Genomic DNA, 25,112 nt, shown 5'->3' on the forward strand with positions numbered 1-25,112 from the left:
TTAAAATATGATCACTCTAAATGTCTCTTAAATACAACAATGTATTGTGTTCATCTCTTTAACACGCTTTGTAAAAAGGTCACTTAAAAAACATATCAATCATACAAAATCATCCTCTTTTTTTTTTTTTTTTTTTTTATAAATTTCCATTATTTTATAACCTTTTATGATATGAAATGGTAAACCAAAAATTTGTCTTTGTTTAAAAAAAAATAGAGTGCAAAGGCATTTTATGGCATAAATGATATCCGAACTAAGATGACATCTCAAGACCATCATGTAACATTTGCAGACACCCTGATAAATATATTAAAATAAAAATAAGAGAAAATTCTATGAAACAAGATAAAGGGAAATAAAGATGATTATAAGATTAACAAACTTGACAATTTCTGCAATGGGAAATGTTAACTTTTTGTTATGCTTTTGGGGGAGAAAGTCATGTTTCTCTCTCTATCATATTTCTCCACCTTCTTTTTAAAATATAGTAGCGCCGATCAACTCTTCCTCTCACCCCAAATCCAAACATGTTGATCAACCCGAAAGGGTCATGTTATTGTCATTGACGTATTGGACTCATCCCTCGATTTGAGTTCTTACGCGTTTTTTCGAACTGTTGTGTTTGGTGGTATGATTTTTTCGATTCTCTGATATTCCAGATTTGTTAAGATCTGCAGGTTTCGACGAGTCATGTCTACCTTCACTCTGGTTTTGCTCGAAAGAGCTTTTTGCGCTTGTTTTTTATCATGAAGTTGTTGGTACTTGGATTTTGATACAGTGTTGACGGTCGATCCATTCACCATATTTAAACTCTATCTGTTATCTGTAGATTTTCACTTTTCATACTTTTTTGTAATCTGGTTTCGCGCCCGTACGCGAGTTCGTTGGATTGCACATGTGATTAGTGAATTTTTGTTATGATAGATTAGAGTAGATCCACTTGGACTGTTTTATCACGTTGTATTTCCGCTTGAGTTATTCCTAGGTCAGGTCTAATGTTTCTCTAGTCTTTATATATCTTTGTTTTTATTTAATATATTTTCTCCTTTGCTTAAAAAAAATCCCGCAATATTCATCCACTTAGCATTTTTCATGTAACAAATAGCTTAAGCAGTTAATAATTTATATATAGTTAATCCACTCTTTATATTATTCAATTGTTTTAAGCGCTTTTTGAGTTTAAAAAATAAATAAATAAATTAGATCATTGTTAGATGTATCTTAAATACATCAATATGCTGTGTTTTTTCTTTTAACACACTTAGTAAAGAGGTCACATAGAAAGCATAACAATTGTAGAAATTCTTCTTTTTTTCTTCATAAATTTTCATTATTTTATAATCTTTCGTAAAAGAAAATGAAAAATCATAAGGTTTGTTTTGATTGCAAAAATTAGAGAACAGAGACCTTATATATCAGAAATGGCATCTTAAGACCACCACCTATCATTTGTAGGCACCGGAATAAAATATTAAAAATAAATGAATAAATAAGAGGACAAGAGGTGCAAACCAATTTCAGTTTACTTATAGAGCATCAAAAGTCACCAAAACATTTTTTCGATCTCTAACAATAGCTAACAAACACCATGATAATCAATATCTAAAATTCATTGTTTATGATTTTGGGATTTTTTTAAATAACTCTAATTGTGATGAATTGGTTGATTGATTATGAAATTAGAAATATAAAAAATATATTTGTATTATGAATTTTTTTTCGAGTTTTTTATTGCCTCCTTACTCTTTGATTACTATTTGGTTTCACAGGTCTACTTTTGTTTGAACTTCAACTATTACTAGAAATTTAAGTATGTTATTATGAAAATTGATGATAGAATAACATATTATGTTTTTTACTATGCTTTTAGTGTAATTCTTTGCATTTGAAGGAAAATTAGAAGTCAATTAGAGGAGTTGTCGTTTGTTTGAGGAATTTTTTGTATTGTTTTCATTCGAATCATTGTAATTCACTTTTATCTAAATCATGCAACTCAATTGGTGTTTTGAATGTTTTGTAGTGAGAAATCATGTAGATCGACAAATCAATACATCACGTGAAGGATTGAGGATATGAAGATTGAAGTTCAATGATGTTAGAAGGTATTTGAAGACAATACAAAGTGAAGAGAACACTGAGAGAAGAAGAATAGCAAAAGAGAAAGAAGAAAGAGAATGGTGGACTGTATAGATCTCGTAAAAATAAAAAGAAAATCTAACATTTAATTGGAAATTACTTTTGTATCCTTTAGTATTAATTTTCTCAAAAAACAAAAACATGGACATTTGCATCAAAGTGAAAAGGTGATGGTTGCTAAAATAGACTTTCATAAAAATGAGTGGGTCTATTGTAGCAAACCCCATATATATATAGGGACTAAAACTTTTGCATGATCGATGAAAATTTTAGAGGGACTAAAACTTAAAATTTGAAAATTTTATAGGGATAAAAAACTTATGTAACCCTAAAAACTATTATACAACTTAACTGCTAAGGTATGTTGATGGACGGTAGGGTTAGAAAAAAATAGAGAGACGAAAATAATCTAAATAATATTTTTTTTTAGCAAATCAAAATGAAATATAATAATCTAAATAATATTATTTGCTGCCTTATTTTATTTCATTACCATCCTGTAAGAGTACAAAACCATAACTATAAGGTTCTTGAAATTAGAAAGAGGAAAAGATTCAAACAATTAAATGCCAACACGGTAAGTAAATGACAGCTAATGAAGTATTCTAGTAGGCGTTTGTGTACTCTCTTTGGTCGAACACTAGATCATGTGGGCACAAAATCTATTGGTGCAAGTATTCTAAGACATGTACATATTTTTCTTACACACCCTATTTGAAAACCAGCATCACAATACATTGAAGGGGGACAATCAGAAGGTCTAAAGCACTTATTGCGGATTGCTGCAATGAAGAAAGATAATAAAGTAACATAACTAAATCAGATGAAATATTGTTTACAAAATAAATAAGTAAATTTGAAAAGGATAAAACCGAATTACCGTCAATGTTCGTTGAAACAAGAAATAGAAAAATAAGGATAATCATAACATAAATAAATTTGACAATTTTAGCCATATCCCTCCACCTCACTCTTTGCACGTAAGAAAGAGTTTTATCACTTTATTTATAAAGCTAATTTTTACTTACATCAATTAAATAATTTTTAGTTTTTTTTTGAAGTTGTGAAAAACCGTTCGTGAAATTAGGATTGTCACGAATTGTCTCTTAAGTATATCAATATGATATATTTATCCTTTGACTCACTTAATAAATAAATAACAGAAAAAACTTATCAACAATAACATTTAATTGTTTTTTTTTACTAAATTTCATTTATTGTATAACTTTTCATGATATGGAAGGGAAAATGACAATTTAAAAAAAAAAAGTTAGAGTACATAGACATTATATGGAAAAATGACATCACAATTATGACGGTCTCCCAATACCACCACCTATAATCTGCAACACCGTATGACTATATTAAGATAAAAGTAAAACAAGAGAACTTTGTGTGTGTGGTGGGTGGGGTCTAGACCAAAACCTAAGAAAATAATCATGTGAACAAACACCATATGCTTCATTAAAAGCCTTACTAGGAAAACCCAATAGATAAAACCATGATGTACGAAAAAAATGTGCAGTGCAAGGAAAAAAACTTTAAAACTTTGGGGATAGGGGGTATATGTATTGAAGCTTGTACAACTTTAGGTTTGTATTTTGATGATGTTAGTTAGGGTGGCGTTTAGCCTGGGAAAGCAAAGTTGTTTCCCATGATGGGAAACTTTGCTTTTTACCTGCAGCTGGCAGTCATGACCTGTTGTGATAATAAAAAATAATAATTAATTAAAACAGATTAAAATGCCAAATAAATGACTTTGCATTCTCAGAGAACAAATGACTCATTTGTGTCATAATCCTACTCCAATTGCACGCTGTTGAAACAAAAAATTAAAACAAAATGGTTCTGATGAAAATGAAATATTTCATGGTTCAATGTTACAAAATGCTTGGCTCTTCTTCTCTGCATCTTTCTTATTGTTCCTCTTCTCTGCTTCTTCCTCCACCATATTTTATACAGTTCTGTAATCTTTGTCCTGCTCCGTGTTGTTTATCCGTCACTGTGAATCCAATCGCAAATATTGTGATCCTATTGTTGTGGTGATTTTTCAGATCTATACATTTTCTTTTTGTTGTGATTTTTTAGATCTGAACTTTAAGTAAGAAAAATTGACGAAGATGATGAAGATCCATTGAAGAAGAGATGAAGAAAACATGTAATATTAAACTGTCAATTTAATATCTCAATAATCTTGGTTTTTCTTGGGACAAATCTTAATATGGGTTTAAATGAATGAGATTCAATTGATAAAGGTAGCTTCTTTACAAAAATTATTCAGATAGATAACAGGGTGATGATAACAATAATGCATTAACCTTTGCTAAGAAAGAACAAGACAAAAAATACAGACGTAGAGGAAGCAATATTTGTGTGAATTGATAATCAAACAAAAAGTGTTATTTAATTCATATTTAATTAGTTAAGGTAATCGACTAAATTAGTTAGAGAGAATAACTTTTTTTCTTCAAAAGAAACACTGTTACAAAAAGTGAACATCTAATTGTCAATCTTTAATCATAATCGTTGATTATTTTTATTATTATATCAATGGCTCACATTCAATTTTCCCATGATGGAAAAATACTTTCTTTTCCCAGGCTAAATGCCATCGTTAGTTAGATGTTCTTAGATGATGTTAGTTAGATGTTTCTATTTGATGTTGTTTGGATTTTGGTATCATAGCATAGAATCATGTTAAAGCGCCTAGGAAACCATGCCTCATTGTGTCATATGATTCCTTGGTGTCCTGTGTATTGTTTTTACAAATGAAACTTCTTCATTGCTGGTCAAATTTGTTTTCTAGGTGTGTGAATCGATTCAATGGATCTTGAATCATATCATTAAAAGTCTCTGACATTTGGTGCATCGATTCATAGTTTATGAATCGTATCAAAACGAAGCTACAAAAGCTAAAACATAAGAACTAAGACCCATAGGGTCAAGAAGAGATAACATGACATGCAAACTAAGGCCAAGAGGCCATGAAGAATTAACGACAAAAAGGCGACCAAGGTCGAAAGATTAAAAGCAAAAGAAGAGACGAATTTGAAACCACGAAGAACAACAAATATTATAAGAAAAGGGAAAACAGATTCAAAACCATTAAGGCAAGTCAACATAAATACGACGTCTCAAAATAGATATCCCATCAAAAGCTTAAAGAATACTGAAGGCGCTTTAGAGGGCTAGCTCACTTAAGTTGCATCAAAAATAAAGTTGCAAAGTATAATAGCTCCACAAAGGGCTCGCCCATGCCATACACCAATGAACTCGCTGAAGGACATGTAAAATGCAGATATTGCCCACACTCAAATATCGAAAGAGCAACATTATAACTAACCACTTCGCCTTATCCTAAGACTCATGCTTGGGGAGTTGTGGACTATCGAATTTATAATTAATCATTTTGCCTTGTCCCAAGACTTGTGCTTGGGGGCTGTGGACCGTCAATATATAATTAAGGGTACAACGCCCTCCAGAAGGGCCAAAAACAGCCTTAGGTGCGCCGCTTTAAGTGCGCTACTTGAAAAGGCTTCTAGAAGCATCTAGAACGTTCTAAAGTACATTGTACGATCGACCTTACATATTCATCAATTTGCCTTGTACCAAGACTCGTGCTTGGGGGCTGTGGATCGTAAATATATTCTTAAGGGCTCGAATGCCCTCTAGAAAGGCTAAGGCGTCCTCCAGAAGGGCTCTTAAGGCTTAGACGTGCTCTCCCAGGCGCCGCCTCAACTAACTTCTAGAAGCATCTAGAACTCAGTAAAAAGACTTAAAGCCCACATTACTTGGGTTTTAAGTCTCGGGAAACCAAGCCCACAGATGACTGTAAATACACCTCTTGAGAGCACTCTCAAGACATCTCATAAACAGTCTAAACCCTAAATTCTATTATTATACTCACCGCAAGTACAAATATTATGGTTAGGTGTTTCGTTGTTTGTTAAGTTCTTGAAGATGAATTTTGAAACTTTAACTTATTTTGCAATGATGTTGAGACCTTAATTTATTTTAATTGAAGTTGATGAACTATTTCCCTGCTTTTTAATTATGATTTTGACCTATGAAATGGTGAAACATTGAGTATGGGTAACACCTATTTAAATAATTGTATTTTTATTTAATATATAAAAGTTAGGGGTCTTAAGGTGTTACAAGTAAGATGTCAATTATGTGATTTGATTCAAGTACTTAACGATTTTCATAAAAAAAAAAAAATCATTCGAAAAAAACTCGAGTTCAATTACTCCTTCCGCCCCTTTTTATAGGAGTATATTTGGAAAAAGAGTAATCAATACATTTAGGAATTTGTATATGATCTTATATTTAAAAAATAAAACTTTTTTATAAACTACTACTATTAAAAACGAAGGAGTTAATAAAAAATAAAACAACTTTTACGACCAAACTTCATATTATCAAGAATTCTTTCATCTAAAAACGAATGGTTACAAAATAAGAGATTAAAAGTGCGAGAAAAGGAAAGAAAAAAAGGCAACAATAATAGAAAGACTTAAATGCAATTTTCCTCTTCTATATTTCAAAATAGGCTAAAATATGGTTTTAGTTCCTGCAAATATGTCTCGTTTTGGTTTTAGTCCCTGGTAAAAAAAAAATTTGTTTTTGGTTCCTGTAAAATTTTTTGTTTTTGAAAATAGTCCCTGAAGGGACTATTTTCAAAAACAAAAAATTTTGCAAGGACCTTTTTTAAAAACAAAATATTTTGCAGGGACCAAAAACTACAAAATTGGTTCAGTTATAATGTGCCATGTATGCAAATCATCACAAAAGTGGGGTCAGAGACTATTTTCAAAAACAAAAAATTTTGCAGGGACCAAAAACAATTTTTTTTTTACCAGGGACTAAAACCAAAACGAGGCATATTTGCAGGGACTAAAACCATATTTTAGCCTTCAAAATATTACGATTTTGACCCTTAATTAGAAAAATAAAAATTTTGCTCCATATCTTTAAAGAAATATACTATTTTGCCTCTCTATCTTTAAGGAATTAAGTTCTTTTACCCTTTTTCTTTACAAACTCTTACAATTTTGCCCCCCTCTTTATAACATTTTATAATTTTTTTTATTTTTTTATTAGAGGATCAAAATCAGAACTTTTTAAAATTTTATGAGGTCACAAATTCACTACTAATAGAAAAGACGGTACTACTACTGGTGTTGATGGAAACGAGTGAGAATCATATATCGTGAAACTCGCACATACATAGGAAACATGTTCATCAGAAAATGGCAGGTGTGTCACCCATTTACAAATTATACAATTACAAGTACCCAGGTAGTTCATGATTTTCTCCGCCAGTTTAATTAGTGACCTCAACCTAAACTCCTTTCTATAAGTACACCATTTTCCTATGTAGAAAAAACACTATTTTCAGTAAACTACAGTAAATACTATAACTAGTATTATTGATAATAGTGCATGAACAGTACTTGTAGTACTTTTTGCTTATGGAAGATAAAAGAGAAAGAGTGGTTTAAAGGAGTAACAACAACCCCACCTTTCAACCTTCTTTTCCTATTTCTTTCTCTCTTTATCAACAGTACTTGTACAGTACAGGTAGTTGAATTTTTTATTTATGTGTGATAAAAGGGTCTCTCTTACTTTCAGAAAGAAAGGTGAGTGTTTCTTTATCATTCTAAGGAAAAAAAAAAAGAAGGAGAAGAAACTTTCAGAAATTTTCACAAATTTTTAGTTCTGAATTTTTCTATATTTAGTTTAAGTTGCAATTGTAAAAGTATTTTTTTCTAAATAATTTCCTTTGTTAAAAGATGATTTATTTATTTTGTTTTGATCTGGTTTTCTTTGGAAATAGTGCCTTATGCCAGATTTGTGTGGATATGAGATCTTCAATCGTTTTCTCTTCTTCTCTGATTCTCATGAAGACATTAACTACAGTACACTTCCACCTTCTCTGTTTGAAACTACAGTTTCACTTCCGTGATCTCTGCTTTTGACCATTAATTTTCTACTCTTTACTTTTTTGGTTACTGTTTCTGGTTTATTTTATAGGTATAAAATAATAACTCCTCTGGTATTCTGATTCATATTTTTATTTTTTATTTTTATTTACACCCTTTCTTTGCATCTGGTTTCTTTTGTGGAAGCTTCTGGATTTTAGATTGGCTTTGATGAGCTTTGTTTCATGAAAATGGTGAAGCAGTAAGCTGAAGATGTAGTTTTTATTTATTTAGATTTAGATTCTTGTTAATTGTATTATGTTTGAGATTTTATGCTTCTCAATTTTAACTTACATCTGGGATTTGATGAATTGTGCATGGATTTGGAAGGGCTAGAACAAAAGCCACACTTTTAACTTTTAATGTTGAAAAATATTTATTTATGTGAAAACCTTGTATGACCTAGGGTTAGGGTTCTTGCAAAAATTTGATTTTTTAAATATCTACAAGCCAATTACACCAAAATATTGTTAGATATATCTTCCCATTGCAGTGCTTGGCATATTAAGGATTTTACAGTATATAATTGTTAATCTTTAATTCACCAAACATTGGGAAAGATTTCAGATCTTCTGTAAATTCTTGTCCAAAGTAAGATCAGTTAAATTTATCCTACCTATGAGATCTGCATGTCAGATGCTCATAATATCGTATTCATCAATATAATTTGAGCATCTTTGGTCATCTATGAGCCCTTCATAGTTGAATCAAGGGAGTTATAAATTGTTCTAATCTTTGGTTATCAATGATCGATTTTTGCTCTTGAACTTCCTTATTAAGAAAAATAGTTCAAGAGAGCTCTCTTCAGTCCACTCATGGATAGGAAAAGGTTTTGAATTAGCTGCTGACTCATTCATTCAAACACAATAAGAAGAAGCATGATGAATATGCTATATTGTGAATGTGTGAATGATGCGGGAGCTAAATTTCATCTTTCTCTTGTCTTTGCTTGGACTGAAGGGAGCTCCCTTTTGCTGTTTATATATCACTTTCTTCTTAATTTTATTACTCATTTTCCCCTTAGACACTTGTGATAATTTGAAAAAATAGATATAATTATATGTGTATGTATCAAGATGCTTTAGATAGTAGCTCCATTTTGTTTTCATGTCCTGATGTAGTCCCTTTGGTCTTTCCCTGCTAATGGAAGGATTTATTATTATTAGTCCAAAAGTTCTGAATACTCTCCTTGGCTCGGGTTCTTGTTGGGTTCTTATAAGTTTTATTGGCAGACATGTTCTTTATATGGCTTTAGCCATAGTATATGGTAAGTAAATGATTTTATCTTAGTTTCTGTTGGTGATCATGTTTTTATTTTATTTTATTTATAGCTGCTATATGGTAAGTAAATGATACTATTGTTTTCTTTAATTATTAATAATAACTTGTTTGTCATAATAAATATTATCTTTTGGTAGCTTCATTATAAATCATTATGTACAAGATGGATTTAGTGGTGTTCGTGCTAACAAGTACTCTAGATAATCAAAAAGAGAATTTTGTATAGAATGTATTAGAAATGAATATATTTTAGACTTTAAAGAATTCTTCACACAAATTTTAAGATATTTTTAAGGATCGGGTTAACAAGGGCCCCGGCACTAGTTAAGCCGCTAAAAATGAAAAGAAAAATGAAAATACACAATTTCAGATAAAACATTTCCTTTTATAATTTCTTAACTAGGGCATTAGGTGCACCCTAACATTAACATTTCCCTATTTTTAATACATTTGTTTCCTTCTTTAAATAAAAATTTGTTTTGTTGAGTATGTATTTAATATTCAACCATTATATGTAATGATTTTTTTAAATTTAATTATTTAAAATTAATTTAATTTTTGAATTAATTTTGCCTAACCGGTACTTTTTTTTTGTTGTGGTGGTCAGAGTTTGAACCTCAGACCTTGCATATATTATGCATTGTTCGTACCAACTGAATTAAGCTCGCGAGGAACGTCTAACCGGTGCCTAACAAAACTTAACATGCGTGCTGTTTTCTCCAAAATAAATATTAGGAAATCACAATGGGTATTTTGGAAGATAAATTTAGTGGGGTGTGTGTAGAGAAATAATATTTGAACATCCATTTGATAACAACTTTCTCTATCATACTCAAATTATTTTTACTTTATTTCTCTATTGTTTTGGTTTTTGTACAAATGTTTACTTTTCCTTTGTAAATTATGGTTGTGACATAAGTTGTAAATCAATTTGGTTATTCAAATAACACTTCTCATATGGTAAATATTACCAACTCTTTGAATTGCTACTATGTTCATCGTGCTAACTCATGCAATGTCCTTTTCACACACAAGAGTCTCTTATGTACTCTATACTCACTCATAACTATGACTTTTTACACAAACGATTATGTTGTGTACACAACAGAGATCCAAATGGAGTATTTACATATTCTTATTTTATACATGTACTTTATAATATTGTCATATTATACTTAAAGTTTAATCTCACGGGCTTAGTCTTCTTATTTTCACTCACTCATGAATTGATTCGTTTATTTTCTATTTCAAGATTTGATTTGGTCATTCACTGAAGTATTTGATTAATAGAAGGGACACAACGCAACAAAAGGGTAGAAGCTTATTCATGAAAATTGAGTGGATATATATAGCTGGCTCTGAACTTACACACACCTGTGTCGGCCACTTTATTCCAAAACACAGAAACATAATATAGTCTTGCCCCACGTTCTTTGTTGGATGGAGTGGAAGAACTCCCATACATTGCCTAATGCCTGCCATCCATAAAAAAAATCTTCTAACAAATGCCTTTAATGGATACAATCATTTTTTGGTATTTAAACAAATTTTATACATCATTTATTTATATTTTTTTTATTGTAGTATCTAATAATAGTAATCATTTAATCCAGTAAACTCAACACCCTACATAGATTATTTAAATGAAAGTTAATTTCTACTAATAATCTTATATATCATTATATTTTAATATTAAAAAAAGTGGTTCCCACTTAAGATTTGAATGTTTCATTTACACCTTGATACCATTAGGTATTTAAAAAACAATTTCTCAAATCATAAAAGGGAATGCTCCCTCTGCTTTTTTATACGCATTTATTGTTATTTTTAACATAAGTTAAGAAATTTTGTAAAAAAAAAAACATAAGTTAAGAAGAATTAATTTTGTATTGATATGTTCATTTTATATACAACTATTAAATTACCCTTTATGTTTAGATGTATTTATAGTTGGTTTTTATATTTCAAAGCAAAGTATTAAAATTAATCAAGGTTATGTTTGGAAAAAAAATATAAATGCATTTATCTAGTAACACATATTTAGAAACAATTCTTGCTATTATTAAAATGACAACGGTGAATGAAATGTATTTGCTTAGGTGGGGGGAGGATGATGAGGCTTGGAAGTGGAGGCGCCGTTTATTAACTTAGGAGGAGGAGAAAGTGCGGGAGTGCTGTGATTTTTAACTAATATTGTTTTGCAGCCTAATATTTCAAACATGTGGATTTGACATTTACACGCGTCCATCTAATAAGGAGGTGCCCTAAAAGTCAGTCTTTTTGCATCAGTCATCAACAACAACTTAGCATTTGACATTTGACATTTACATTTACATTAGTCAACAACAACTTGGCAGTTGCACACATAACTTAAATTGGAATAAGGAGGTGCCCTAAAAGTCAGTCTTTTTGTTTGGCGTCTGCTGTGTAATTTGGTACCAACATAAGGCAATTCAATTAAAAGACAAATTTTACAACCAAATGCTCAGTTATGTGTGGGGGTGGATATGAGATACTGAAAGATGCAGAGCACTTATTCCTCTCTTGTGATTTCTTTTGTAAACTTTGGTACAATATATCTAATTGGCTTAGTTTCCACATAGTGTATCCTGAACATGTGTCAGATCATTTAAATCAATTTGGCACCTTAGGAGACGAGTTTTTCCAAAGTATTCGCTCAACTTTTAACCTCATATGACCATTTTGTGTGTGAGTGATTTGGATTGAAAGAAATGCTCGGGTCTTTCATCAATAAGAGACCTCGCCTCATCAATTACTCGACAAAATTAAGCTTTAATCATACTGGTGGCTGAAAGAGAACCGTCCTAGCTTTGCTTTCTCTTACCATTTGTCGTGGTTGAATCATTTACCATGTTTAGTTATCTATCTGTAATGAGGTGGCTTTGTTCTTTGGTCCTTTTGTATTTGTTACTCGTTGTGTAGTAATTGTTAAAACAAAAACAAAAACTCTTATTTTCAGAATAAAATTTATATTAAATGATTCTTTAATCGGTGTTCTTAGGACACTAGTAAGCAGAACCTTTACTTTATAGGATAGAATACTACTTGATTGACAATACTGATTAATATTCCAGTTTTACAGCGTGCTTGATTCAGCTTGAATGTTGAAATTAAATATTGGATGAAGGTGCACAATGCATGCAACTGGCATTAGAAAATCACCCTTAATCTTTGTTTTTGTCACGACAGAGGTTGGAACTTTTTTTGAAAGGGACGGAGTTGGAACTTGAAGCTGCAACGTTCTACTTTGTTGACATTCGTGATGTTTTGTTTTTGCTTTTTTCTCTCAAATTAAATCATGTCTATATATTTGTCGCAGAAAGTTTTTCAAAATATAGTTGCAGAGATTGACCAAGCTCCATATAATTACTTGACTGCGGTAGAAGCATGGCCGTTTTATAAAATTTGGTGGTTTAGAGCGAATATACGGTTTGAGTCATAAATTATGAGTATATAAAAATAATTAAATTTTCAAAGTATAAAAATAATTTGTTTTGAAGATGATAGTTTTTACCACGTTAAGAAATGACCTTACAAAAATTCAAAATTCATAAAAAAAATTGAGTTTTTTATTTAATATTCAAATGCTTATACAAAACATTTCATACGGGGAAATATACTTACTTGGGCACAAGTCAAAATAAATATATTTGGGCATGCACACAAAACCATAAAAAAATATAAGAGAATAAAATTGAATAATGTCAATATTGTTAAAGTAATTTCGTACTTATTTTTTGGGGCATAGGACGGTCACCCTACTCACTCTACCTCAGATACGGCCTGGGCGGAGGACAACATTCCTTTGGTGAATAATCAGGTTTGATTTGCTTAAACTAATTTTTTTTTTTTTTTTTTTGCGGTTGTTACTAAACCATGTTCCGACTAAGGATAACTTGGTAAGGCGGAAGATTTTTCCTCAAAATGATCAATATTGTTCAGCAGGCTGCGGTTTAATAGAAGACATGGATCGCCTATTTGTTAAGTGTGATTTATATGGAAGAATTTGGTTTCTTATTTCAAGTTGACTAGGCTTCTCAACGTCATCTCATGAGAATTTATTGGATCAGTGTTACTGTAGTTTGTTAGGTTCGGAGCTATTCGAAAATTGTTAGCTTGACACTTAGTGTTATTTATACTTCTATGGTTTGGATCATTTGGAAAGAGCGAAATATGTGTATTTTCCAGCACATGGTGGAACATTTACAATAATTAAGTGAACAATTTAAGCTTCAATCATTCTAGTGTTTAAAATCAAAATATGTTGCTTTTAATTTTGACAACCATCTTTGGAGGCTGAATCTTATTCTTTGTTTAGTTGTTGTAATTTACTCGTTTCTTCTCTTTTGTTGCTTTGGTTTGATTTGTAATATCACTTTGTTTTTTTATAAATCTTTTCGGTACATTTTGTGCTAAAATGTCTTATCTTAGTTGGTAATATATTTCATTTGAACCTTTAAAAAAAGAAGTTAAAGTATTACCATCAATTAAATAAATAAGGGTCTTGTTAACGAGTGCTCCCGGGACACTCTTTAAGGATTTTAAGAGAATAAATTATTTCATAAAAAGTCAAATATTTTGATTTTCGATGCATTGATTACATAAATTTTCAAAAAAAGTTACCATATAAAAGTCTCAAAGAATGTCTCGGAAGCACTCGTTAACATTTCCCAATAAATAAATAAATAAATAATTAGAGCGTATTATTAATAAAGCAATAGTTAAAGTTGCATTGACCTTTAAACAAGATAAATAAATAAGAACAAAATTTCCAAAAATGGTACTTAAAAAGAAATAGACGGATTATGATTAAGAATTAAATAGATTTTTTTTTTGAAGAAGATAAAATGGAATATAAAATCAAAAGCATGGAAAATCAGCATAAGAAGTGCCAAAAATCAACCGAATAGATTAATTGAAAGCATCCATTGCTTAAATGCTCAAGAGGGTGAAAACATATTCTTTGTGATGGTTGAAGACTCATAAACACAATTTTGGTTTTGATCTTTATGATTGTCGGACGAATCCTTCGTATGTTTAGGATTTATCACCTTGTGTTGTCGTTATAGGCTCTTTATCTTCTTCCTTTTCTATTTCGGTTTTTTGTGACACTGTTGTGAGCCATTTTTAAGCACATCTTAGGTTTAACTTCCTTCTCTTTTTGTTTTTTATTATATATATTGATTCTCTTTTAGCTTCTTAAAAAAAAATTGATAGATTAAATTTGTATTTTAATACATCGTTGTTTTCTATGTTTCATTCCACTAAAAATAATATTGTTTAAGACATATCAGACACTAAATATTAATACATCTTTTAATCGGGATTCATTCAAATTTTGGCACACAATGATGTGATAATAATATAACTCTTTTGCTAAACTCAACTTGTTGAATTGTGATCTCCATAATTCAAACATATGAAGATGTTTATATGAATATTATCAACATTACTAGTTTTTTTTGACAAGATCAAGATTACTAGTTGAAATAGGTTTTACATATGTAAAATATTGTCTTTTTTATTGCTACTTGCGGTGGGTTTATTTTAAGGCTCCACATACGTTGTTACGAGTACCATTTTAGGTTTTTAAAATGGTCTTCTTCTTGAGGCAATACTTAGACCTTAGTTCGAATATACTAGAATATTATCAGTGTAACTGAACTCACTTAAAAACTAAACCAGTTCCTCGAAAAGTTCGAGATGCAAGTACAATTGAACATATCGTTCACTTTTTGACCTATTATTAGTATATTACGTAGTAATTTTTAATGGTTGATGTTCGTGAAATGGATTGGACATGTTCCCCTGGTTTTTCATGTAATTAAATTATAAAGTTCTATAAAACCTCTAAATAAACATTACTATAAAGTGCTAGAGTCTGTTAAGATTTATTATTCTATTATTAGTTGAAAGTTGATGTCATTACTGATGCAGGACCACTTCTTCATGTTTATCCGTCAGTTACGTTAGTAAAAAAATTTATCAGAATCTTAGGAGTGTTATTTAAACAATTAATTTGGTTGATAATTTGTGGGACAACATAATTTACAAAGAAATAGTAGGAAGTTGCACAAAAATCAAAGTAATAAAAAGATAAAGTAAAAGATAATAGAAATATAAGAGGGAAAGTTGTCACATGTTCAAATATCATTTTTATTCTATTATTGGTTGAAGGTTGATGTCTAGGACCACTTTTTTGGATGATTTGAATCACTTCTCCTTCACCGTCACCATTCAGAACCATAATCAATTTTTTTGTCTAATTTAAAATACGCAGTGCCGCACGTGGTAAATCAGCAAAATCATTTTATTTAGGAGAGCGAAATTTTAGACTTGGCACCGTTTAACACATATAGTTGCAGTTTACTACAACAATGAAAATTTTGGTTTGTTTATGATCAATGTTGGTGTTACGTTATTTGATTTAAAGGAAAAATTGAGTGATTATTTCAACGATGTTGCTATAAGAAGTTTGGTTAGTGTTGAGTATCATCCTCCGTTAATTGATTTAGATGAACACGTTCGATTCACTAAGATGAAACTTTAAAACGACGATGATGTGAAAACTGTTCCCTATATTTGATCAATATAGTTCCAAGGAACCAATCGAGATAGACGCTTCCTTATTGAGATCTATCAATATTTTCGGGTAAGTTTTATTGGTCTCAGGATATTTCAAGAAATTGTAGCGTGCATGGTTGAACCTAATTAAGAAACTAGCTTGCCTTGTCCATGATCTTGTTTGTGTTTAACCGATGTTTTTAATTTTTGTTGTTGTTGTTGTTATTGTTATTGTTGATGATGATGGTGATGAATTACATTGTTGAATTTTATTTAATGGAGTGTTAGTCATGTTTTTTCATGGTTTCATTATGCATATGGATTATGAAAACACATTTTGGATTCTAAAATTCAAATGGAGGTATTTTTGAAAAAAAGAAAGAAGAAAGGTGCCCAAAAAGTATGGGGAAAAAAAAATCACAACAAATTGGCATGTAATAAGGATGCATTCACTTCCTTAAAAAAAAATAAAAATAAATAATGCACTTGATATAAGAAATTATAAAAACTTAAATTATCCTATAATTTTAGTTCTTACTATTTAGGTTGAAATATCTATTCATAACGTCAACTTATAATAGTAAGGATCAATTACTAAACGTCAAATTAGAATAGTCAAACAAATAATTTTACATATGTAATAGTGGTAAATTTAGTAGTATAAATACCACACTTTGATTCATGTAAACGTGCATCATTTTTGAGAAATCAAAACATATCATCCTACTTCCTTCTCTCTTGATTTTCTTAATCTGATAAATCCTAGTACTATATATTATTTGAAGTATTATAAATTAAAGTAGTACTTAATATCATTTTATTAGTTCACTAATATCATAAAATAAGTATTTAAATATCTAAATCTTTAACAACACTCACTTTTTTTATACTAAAGGTGAAAACAAATAATAAGAGTGAATAAGTGAATAGTTTCACTACATGATGATATGCCACTATCTCTAATTGAAGGTTACAAGTGAAGACAAGACTTTATCTCATTTCTCCACCATACAACTAATATCATTCATCCTCAGTCTTAATTTCCAATTTCTAACCAATGTTTCTTTATCTTTCAACTTACGAAGAAATAAAAAAAAAAATGTACATTATTCAACAATAAATTTCTTCATTAGCACCAAAGAAAGAAACAAAACAAAAATGTTAGCCTCTGCAAGCTTAGGTTGTGGAGGACCAACATGCTCTAACATTCAGCAACCACCAAGGAACAGCTTCATGGCTGAAAATCATAACAACAGTGTAAGATTGATGATGGGTTGGAGAGGAAAACAATGTAACAGTAACAGAAGTAAAAGGGTAGTGAAATGCAGTAGTGGAATAGGATTAGGTGACTTCATTGGAGGAGATTTGGTTAAATTTGATATTGGACGTTGGCTTTCAGATGTTGAAGAACATAAAGCACTTGCAATATATACTCCTCATGAAGGAGGGTATGAAGGACGTTACTTATCGCGTCTTCAACGTCAAGGTTACTATTTTCTTGATCTTACAGCTCGTGGTCTTGGTGATCCTGAAACCACTCTCACCAAAGTTCACCCTGTTTGCCCTGTAAGTACATACCTTGTGTCTCTTTTCTTATTAATTTTATGAACGAACGAAATTGACCTAGGGAAAACATATTTGAGGACTAAATTGACTACCTAAAAATAGATTCGAGTATCAAAATGAATGATAAAAGATACTCTTGTGGGCATGCTTGCAATTTCGATACATTTAGAAACTATATAGTGATATATATAGCGCCTCACACATATTCAAGAACCAAAATAGTTGTTTGCTCCTTTAAAATACTTTTTCGGCTTTTAATGATTAATAGCTATTATTACCAATGTAGTACATACCAACACTTAAGATTGAAAGTGTGTCTGGCATGTGTCACTGTATGACATCAATAGTACAACGATACATGTGGTGTGGTTACATTCTATAACTTTCATTTTCTCAAACTGTTATTAGTTTCTACGTGTAAGTGTCAATGTCGTGTCTAATGAATGTTTCTGTCTTAGTGCTTCATAGATTATTACTCAAGTTTACACTACATGGAATTTTTTCATGAATCCCAGGCTCATTTAGGAAAGCAACCAATAGCAAGGTGGTATTTCCCACCAGAAGTTGATTACAGATTGGAAGCATTACCACCAAATGCCAAAGGACTGGTGGTGTGGATCATTGAAGCTAAGGTGTGGATTATGCTTTACTTTTATTACATTAAAATACCCCTCACATACTTAAAACAGAATGATTATTGCTTTTATGTTTTCTCATATTGAAATTTATTATAAGTACACCATCTCAAAATGCTTTTAGATGAAGTAGGGTGAATTATTTGTATTATTATTATATCTCTAGGACAATGCACAAACCCACCTATTTTTTTTGAATGGCTGCTGTACTAAAATGTTGCTTCGGATGTTGCTTAGGTTCTCTCCAAGGCTGAACTACAATTCCTTGCTCTGCTGCCAACACTAAGGCCTAATGTGAGGGTCATTGCTGAATGTGGAAATTGGTAGGATGCCAAATTTTCTAATAACCTTTTTGTAGATTTTACAGTTTTTATTCTTCTTTGCTTATTTCTTTTGATATTTATCAGTGCTCTCTGTTGCAAAACTTGTGCTTGAGGACTCCAATTTACTTCAGTTTAAATTTCCACCTTTATATGCAAGGTCTAGTTTGGATTAACATCTAGCAATAAGAGCTTCTCCACAATGAAATCTCATTCTAATGTTTGTTTATGTGAATGATCAGGAGAAAGTTTATGTGGAAGCCGCTAAACGAAATTGCTGGACTAACCACTAGTCAGGAAGCTTGATAGATGATGATGCATTTGATTTTCCAAGCATCAACAACCAAGTAGGAATATTTTCATCTGTCTTCAAGCTTGAACTTCCAACTCAAGGCACTTTGCAGATAAGAAAATACACCAAAAGATATATAACGATGAATGAATATCATTGTAAATAATTAGATTTACCACAACCATGAGTGATATGTACATTCTCAAGGTTTAATTTTGTCATGGCACAAACATTTTCATCAAAGATGATATTTCAAGAAATTATATAGATTTGCAATGTGACATTTCTAGATGTGAAAAAAACACTGGTTTGAATGAACTAAATGGAAGTTTTGCAGTAATTTGACCAACTATAAAACCAAACGTCCTTCGTTCTTTTTGTCTTCATATGAATATGAATTAATTTGCCCTCACATCACAATAGATTAATTATGTTTTGGTCCCTGTGAGCTTAGCTCGGCTGGTAGGGACATCGCATAATTGATTGCGCTTGTGCCGAGGTGCTAAAACTTTGCACGGGTAGAATCCCAGTCCTGATATGCAAACTAGTAACCAAAACTTTCATTCCGAGTAAACCATCAAAACGGCTCCTGATTCTGTAAGGTAGTGACAAGTTAGTCCCTAAAATTATTAATATTTTAAAAAAAAAAACCCGGCTTTGCTAATTGAACTCTTACTTTTATAACTTACCTTCATATTTAAATTGGTCTTCTACATTTAGTCCATTACTACAATAATTTCAATCTATCGAATTACGTTCGAAAAAGACTAATCTGCAAGACAATTTGCAAGGTCGAGGACATATTTGAATTATTAGCAGTCTTAGAGACTAACTTTGTGTCATTCTGCAAATCCTGTCCATCATTTTGATTCTTATGGCTGAGAATAAACTAATTTCAAAATACTATGAAACAAACAATAACTAATTAAACTTGTTTATTGTGGCATAAAATGCAGCTAACAATGGTTATTCATGAATCCTCGCGCCTTTATTCAGCTGTACCTTTATTGTCAAGGAATGTTTTCAAGGACATGAAATTTGGGAATATTGATGTCCCTAAGGGCACTGAACTTTGGATATTGATAATAAGTTTGCTAATGGAACTGCTGGTGCTTGTAAGCATCCACAAGTGTATATGCCATTTGGAGTTGGTCCAAGAGTTTGTCTTGGACAACACTTGGCTTGGCTATGCTTGAACTTAAGATGCTCTTGGCTCTTATTTTGTCTAACTTCTCTTTCTCCCTCTCTCCAAGATACATACATACTGAAGCCAGACCATGGAGTCCAGCTAGTAGTAAGAAAACTATAAACCTTTGACAAAATTTAGGGGCACTGTGAGTCTGTGACATGTGTGTATCATTCCTGATTGGTATCGTATGCGTATCAAACACATGATATGATCAGTTCTATTCTGTCTTCATCCTGTCTATTCTATCTTGATCATCAAATCGATCCTTAAAATATTTTATTACAATTGTACTCTATTTCATGAACCTAAGAATTAATAATAATCTTCTTGCCTAAGTGTACAAAAACATCAATGCTAATTGTATAATGTTGTTGCACTAATTTCCTATTTTCATGTTTCCAAAGTGGCTGGAAGTGGTGGCCCCTGTTTTTCATTTTTGCCTTAATTGGGACCTTTTTTTATATTTTTTCTTTCTTTTTAACCTATTCATGTAATAGATTGGTTTATGGCCTGTACTCTTCTTTATATATGTTTCTTTATTTTTTTGTTGGACAATATATTCTTCTTTCTCTATATACATTAGGTTTTTTGAATAGTTTGGTTTTTCATTTTTTTTAAACAATCCTCGTTATCAATGATTTGGACCTCAACGTTACAAATTCATAGTTATTTGAATACTAAAATGAATCAATATGTTTATTGATAATAAAATAAATAAATAAATAAAAAATTTCTAATAGATTTGCAATGTGTCAATTCTAGATGAGGGGAAAAACTGGTTTGAATGAATTAAAAGGAAATTTTGGAGTTATTAGATCGATTATAAAATCAAAAGGCATAAGCAAAATAGGAATATTGCATTTCATCATGAATTAGAGAAGAAATACTCATAGGCATAGACAAACACATAGGGGCCAGACTAATATTGATGCTCTAACTAAGCTGCCATGACAAACCCAATCAACTTGCCTCCTAACAAAATCTAGCTTGTAATGACTATGATCGGCTATAATTTTGCGACATTTTTCAAAAGATTGTCTATCGATCTCATTAGATGGTTGCTCAACTGGGCCCCTCAAATTTCTCAACCAATCAGGTCGTAACTCTCGATCTTTTTTTTTTTTAAAAATATAGGCAATTTTGAAGGGCTTATTGAACAACCTTCGTCTCATAATTGTATAGATATTAGCATCCACTATTACATTGCTAAGCAGACATGAGTTTATAGCCCTAGTTTTCAGCAGTCTTAAAGGGAAAGGAAAATAGCATAGGCCTCACCCTCTGCAACAACCGAGCATTGAGAGCATTTGTCTAAGATACAAGTGATGCACTAATATTTAAATTCACCCTTCATGAGTCATATAAATCCCAAGCATATATTTTTTCCAAAACCAATAATAATATATAGATTTAGCTGCGCAATAGGTGGATCAACGTGCATTAAATATGAATAAATGAAGTATCAAACTAAAATCTTTGTCTTTTTCTTGTTATTTTAGCTGAGCAGATCCATATACTTATTCCTATCATAGCAAATTAAATCTCCTTTGACTTGAGTTTACATAGAAAGTTAATTTTTAGCTATGAAGCTCCAGTTTGATTTGCAGTTTTTGAATAACTGCAAAAATATATACTTGGCAGTTTGGAAACATGAAGAAAATTGGTTAATTTTCTTGTTTCATTATTGATAACTGCAAGAATATATACTTGGCAGGCTTTGAATCAACTGCAGTTGTTGCTTCATGGTGTCTTATGTTATTGGCCTCAAATCAAACTTGGCTAGATCGTGCTCGTGCCGAGATACTAGAAATTTGCAGCGGTAGAATCCCAGATTTTGATATGATTTCAAAGATGAAGCTGGTAAGGACAACTTTCATTTTGATTAAATTTTCAAAATGGTTCTTGATTTTATAAGTAGGTAACAAGTTGTTGAGAAACGAACGATAACTAAGTTTGTTGTGGCATTCAATGCAGGTGATAATGTTTATTCATGAATCGTTGCGCCTTTATCCACCTGTACCTTTATTGCCAAGACACACTTAGGAGGACATGAAATTCGGGAATATCGATGTCCCAAAGGGCACTGGCCTTTGGATATTGATACTAAGTTTGCATACAAATCCTGATATTTGGGGAGAAGATGCCTACAAATTCAACCCAGAGAGATTTGCTAATGGAACTGCTGGTGCTTGTACTCATCCACACGTATATATGCCATTTGGAGTTGGCCCAAGAGTTTGTCTTGGACAAAACTTGGCCATGCTTGAACTTAAGATGCTTATAGCTCTAATTTTGTCCAACTTCAAATTCTCCCTTTCTCCTAGATACATACATTCACCTGCATTTGGCCTTATTTTCAAAATAAGCAATAAAAGAACCATTCATGTTTGTTACATCCTAAGACAGATTTATTCCCTATGTGAGAAATTTTAAGTTTTACTTAAGGGGGGATTTTCCAAGTGTCAATATTATTGATTACTTATTTTTCATTTAATAAACGTTTTGACTTTTGACACAATCGGAGTTGTATTGGGTCTTAACAAAAGAGGTTAGATTCACATAAATTGTGACCGTCTAATAATGAAAATATATTATTAAAAACCAAAAAAATATAAAATGATGGTTTGATTTAAATTTAATGAAAATGTATTATTAAAAACTAAAAAAATAAAGAAATCAATATATAGAAAAGATAAAGTTATGTTTGCCTTCATCCGAATTTTGGGGGGGGTCTGGTTTTTTGTGTAGGCTCCTGAGATTCATAGCTTATTACTGAGAGGCAGAAAACCAATTTCCAAATGATTCAACTCTTGTAGAAAGGAGAAATCTCTAAAAAGGTTATATACTCTCCATTGATTAATCAAATGTACGTATTTTTCATCATTAAGATTTTATGCAACGTATATATATTGTTGTAACATTGCTTTTGTTAATGCATTTTTTATTGAAATGTTGTTGAATATATAGATTTTACAATAGTTATAGCATCGGGGAGTGATCTAACGTATAATAGAAGAAAAAGGAGGATATAAATAATGGTTCATCATGAGGAATACATGGATGTTGCAGACTCTGATTTTCTCCATAATAACAAAGAACAACTTACTGATGATGACTCAGAATTTGAAACTGTGTTTGAGAATTACTTTGCATTCTCCGTTGCCAAGAATCGCTTCTTTGCCCGAAAACTGCCGCTTCATGTTGTTCTAGGTTCCGGAAAAGGTATGCTCGCGTGTTTCTTTTACATTTCATGAGAAGCACCGATACAAAGCTCATTTTGAAACTCTTTATTATTAGCTGAAATTCGTATGATTCTCACTAATTTATTTGAGTCTCGTTTCTTATTTGATGTGGCTCATTACTAAAATGGTAAGGTCGACTTTAATTTCAACTGTTCTTGAAAAGAAATTGTTGTAAAGTGTTTGCTAGCAATCATGTGCATTCCATTCATTTTTTCATACAATGCAAGTTTCATTGATGTTGTTAAGTGGGATTCATATTTACTAATAAGTTGGCAAACGCTCGAGCAAAGCGAATAGAGCTAAAAGCACTACGAGTGTTGTGTATCAAAAGCGACAACCATATGTTTCAACCAAAAGGGTTGGGGTACAGGAGCAAAGCTCCCTGCACAACAATAATCAATATGTTGTCGGAAACATAGGCACAGTTGGCCAAACTCTATGATTGATCATTGTGTTCCTATGCATCTATTTATTCGTTTTATTTAGAACCCGATTTGTTAATCGAACTGTTGCAAAGTAAAGTGAATCTGTTAACCACATTTGAGGGAGTTACTTGGCAATTATAGTATTATTTTACATTGAACAGATTTTTTTCTTTCTGTTTTGGTTGTGATAAAATTTATGTCTGCTTATAGCTGCTGATATAATACTATGGAGAGAGAAGAGGATCACAGCAAGCATTCTAGCTGGTGTAACTGTCATATGGTTAGCATTTAAGATGATGGAATACACTCTGCTTAGTATCATTTGTGACTCTCTCCTAATACTATTGGCAATGTTGTTCCTCTGGACCAATCTAAGGTCCTTGATTGGCATGTGAGTTTAATTCACTTTATACTCAGTTACTTAAGTGCTTTTCTCTTTTTAATGAATGAATTATACATTTTCTTTTTAATACAGATCTCGACCTAAGTCATCAGCATTCATCATACCAGAAGGGATGGTTTTTAAAACTGCTATTTCAATGACAAAAAACATTAACAAACTACTCAAAACATTTCGAGTCCTAGCTTCCGGACGGGATTTCAAGAAGTTTCTTTTGGTGCCTTTCAGCAACCTTTTAAGCTTTTTGCTTAGTCATCTTGTCACAGTATCATTTGGTTTTACCTGACAAATAAATAATCTGCAGGTTACATGGACATTAGGAGTTGTTTCACTTCTTGGCATTTGGTTCAGTGTTCCTACTATATGCTACATAGGTCAGCTACATATAATACTGTCAAATTATAATCCAGTTTTTACACGGTTAAGGAATCTACAGGTGCTGAAGAGATCAATACCACTGAATCAAGATTTGATTCATTGGTACTAATCACTTATCTGCAGCAACTGTATGATTAATTCCTTAACTATAGGGAATCCGGGTAATAGCCGGAACCAAGCAGCTATTTATCATGATAGTGACATATTCGACACTAAGATATTACTGAAATTCTAGTTAGTACTAATATTATTTCTCTTTTGCTCTGTTGATGTAGCGACTGTGATAATGCTGACAGTGCCAGCAGTGTATGAAAAGAATCAAGATATTGTAGATATTATTTCTGAGAAGGCGCTGATTGAATTAAATATTCAATATGCAGAGTTGATGAAGAAATTTTTTGGGAAGTCCCGACACTTGCAAGATAGAGATCTAGAATAGAGGTAAAACAAGTCTATATGGTGTCGATTCAAATTAGTACTTCATGGTGATTTTTTTTTTTTTTTTTTTTTATGTTTTTCTGCCTACGCTGCAAACAAGACATGCACCAAAAAATGTTGCTACACAGTTCTTCCTCAAACCTGTGTTCATCACAAAGGATGAAAGAATGTAGAAAATGAACTACAATGTACATCTGTACTGGGAAAGCCAAGTCTTTATAGATACATTGATTCATGTTCA

The 25,112-nt window shown here is 31.4% G+C and overlaps 1 protein-coding gene and 2 long non-coding RNA genes across 3 annotated transcripts; 2 read left to right on the plus strand and 1 right to left on the minus strand.

The window, feature by feature from the left end:
* Positions 1–285: 285 nt before the first annotated feature.
* On the plus strand, positions 286–2,202 carry LOC112419967 (uncharacterized). Its single transcript, XR_003010168.2, has 2 exons — positions 286–985; positions 2,021–2,202. It is a non-coding gene; the product is annotated as an uncharacterized lncRNA (long non-coding RNA).
* Positions 2,203–2,583: 381 nt separating this feature from the next.
* On the minus strand, positions 2,584–3,218 carry LOC11418998 (uncharacterized). The gene is made up of 2 exons (XR_003010166.2): positions 3,017–3,218; positions 2,584–2,918 (listed from the first exon to the last, which is right to left on the minus strand). It is a non-coding gene; the product is annotated as an uncharacterized lncRNA (long non-coding RNA).
* A 13,788-nt stretch (positions 3,219–17,006) lies between these two features.
* On the plus strand, positions 17,007–19,101 carry LOC11411228 (NAD(P)H-quinone oxidoreductase subunit N, chloroplastic). The gene is made up of 4 exons (XM_003600530.4): positions 17,007–17,552; positions 18,068–18,184; positions 18,425–18,510; positions 18,750–19,101. The coding sequence occupies exons 1-4, from the start codon at positions 17,145–17,147 to the stop codon at positions 18,811–18,813; spliced, it is 675 nt and encodes a 224-aa protein (XP_003600578.1). The 5' UTR covers positions 17,007–17,144; the 3' UTR covers positions 18,814–19,101.
* Positions 19,102–25,112: the final 6,011 nt, after the last annotated feature.

The sequence above is a fragment of the Medicago truncatula genome, chromosome 3 (genome assembly GCF_003473485.1).
Source record: "Medicago truncatula cultivar Jemalong A17 chromosome 3, MtrunA17r5.0-ANR, whole genome shotgun sequence".
NCBI classification, from domain to species: Eukaryota; Viridiplantae; Streptophyta; class Magnoliopsida; order Fabales; family Fabaceae; genus Medicago; species Medicago truncatula.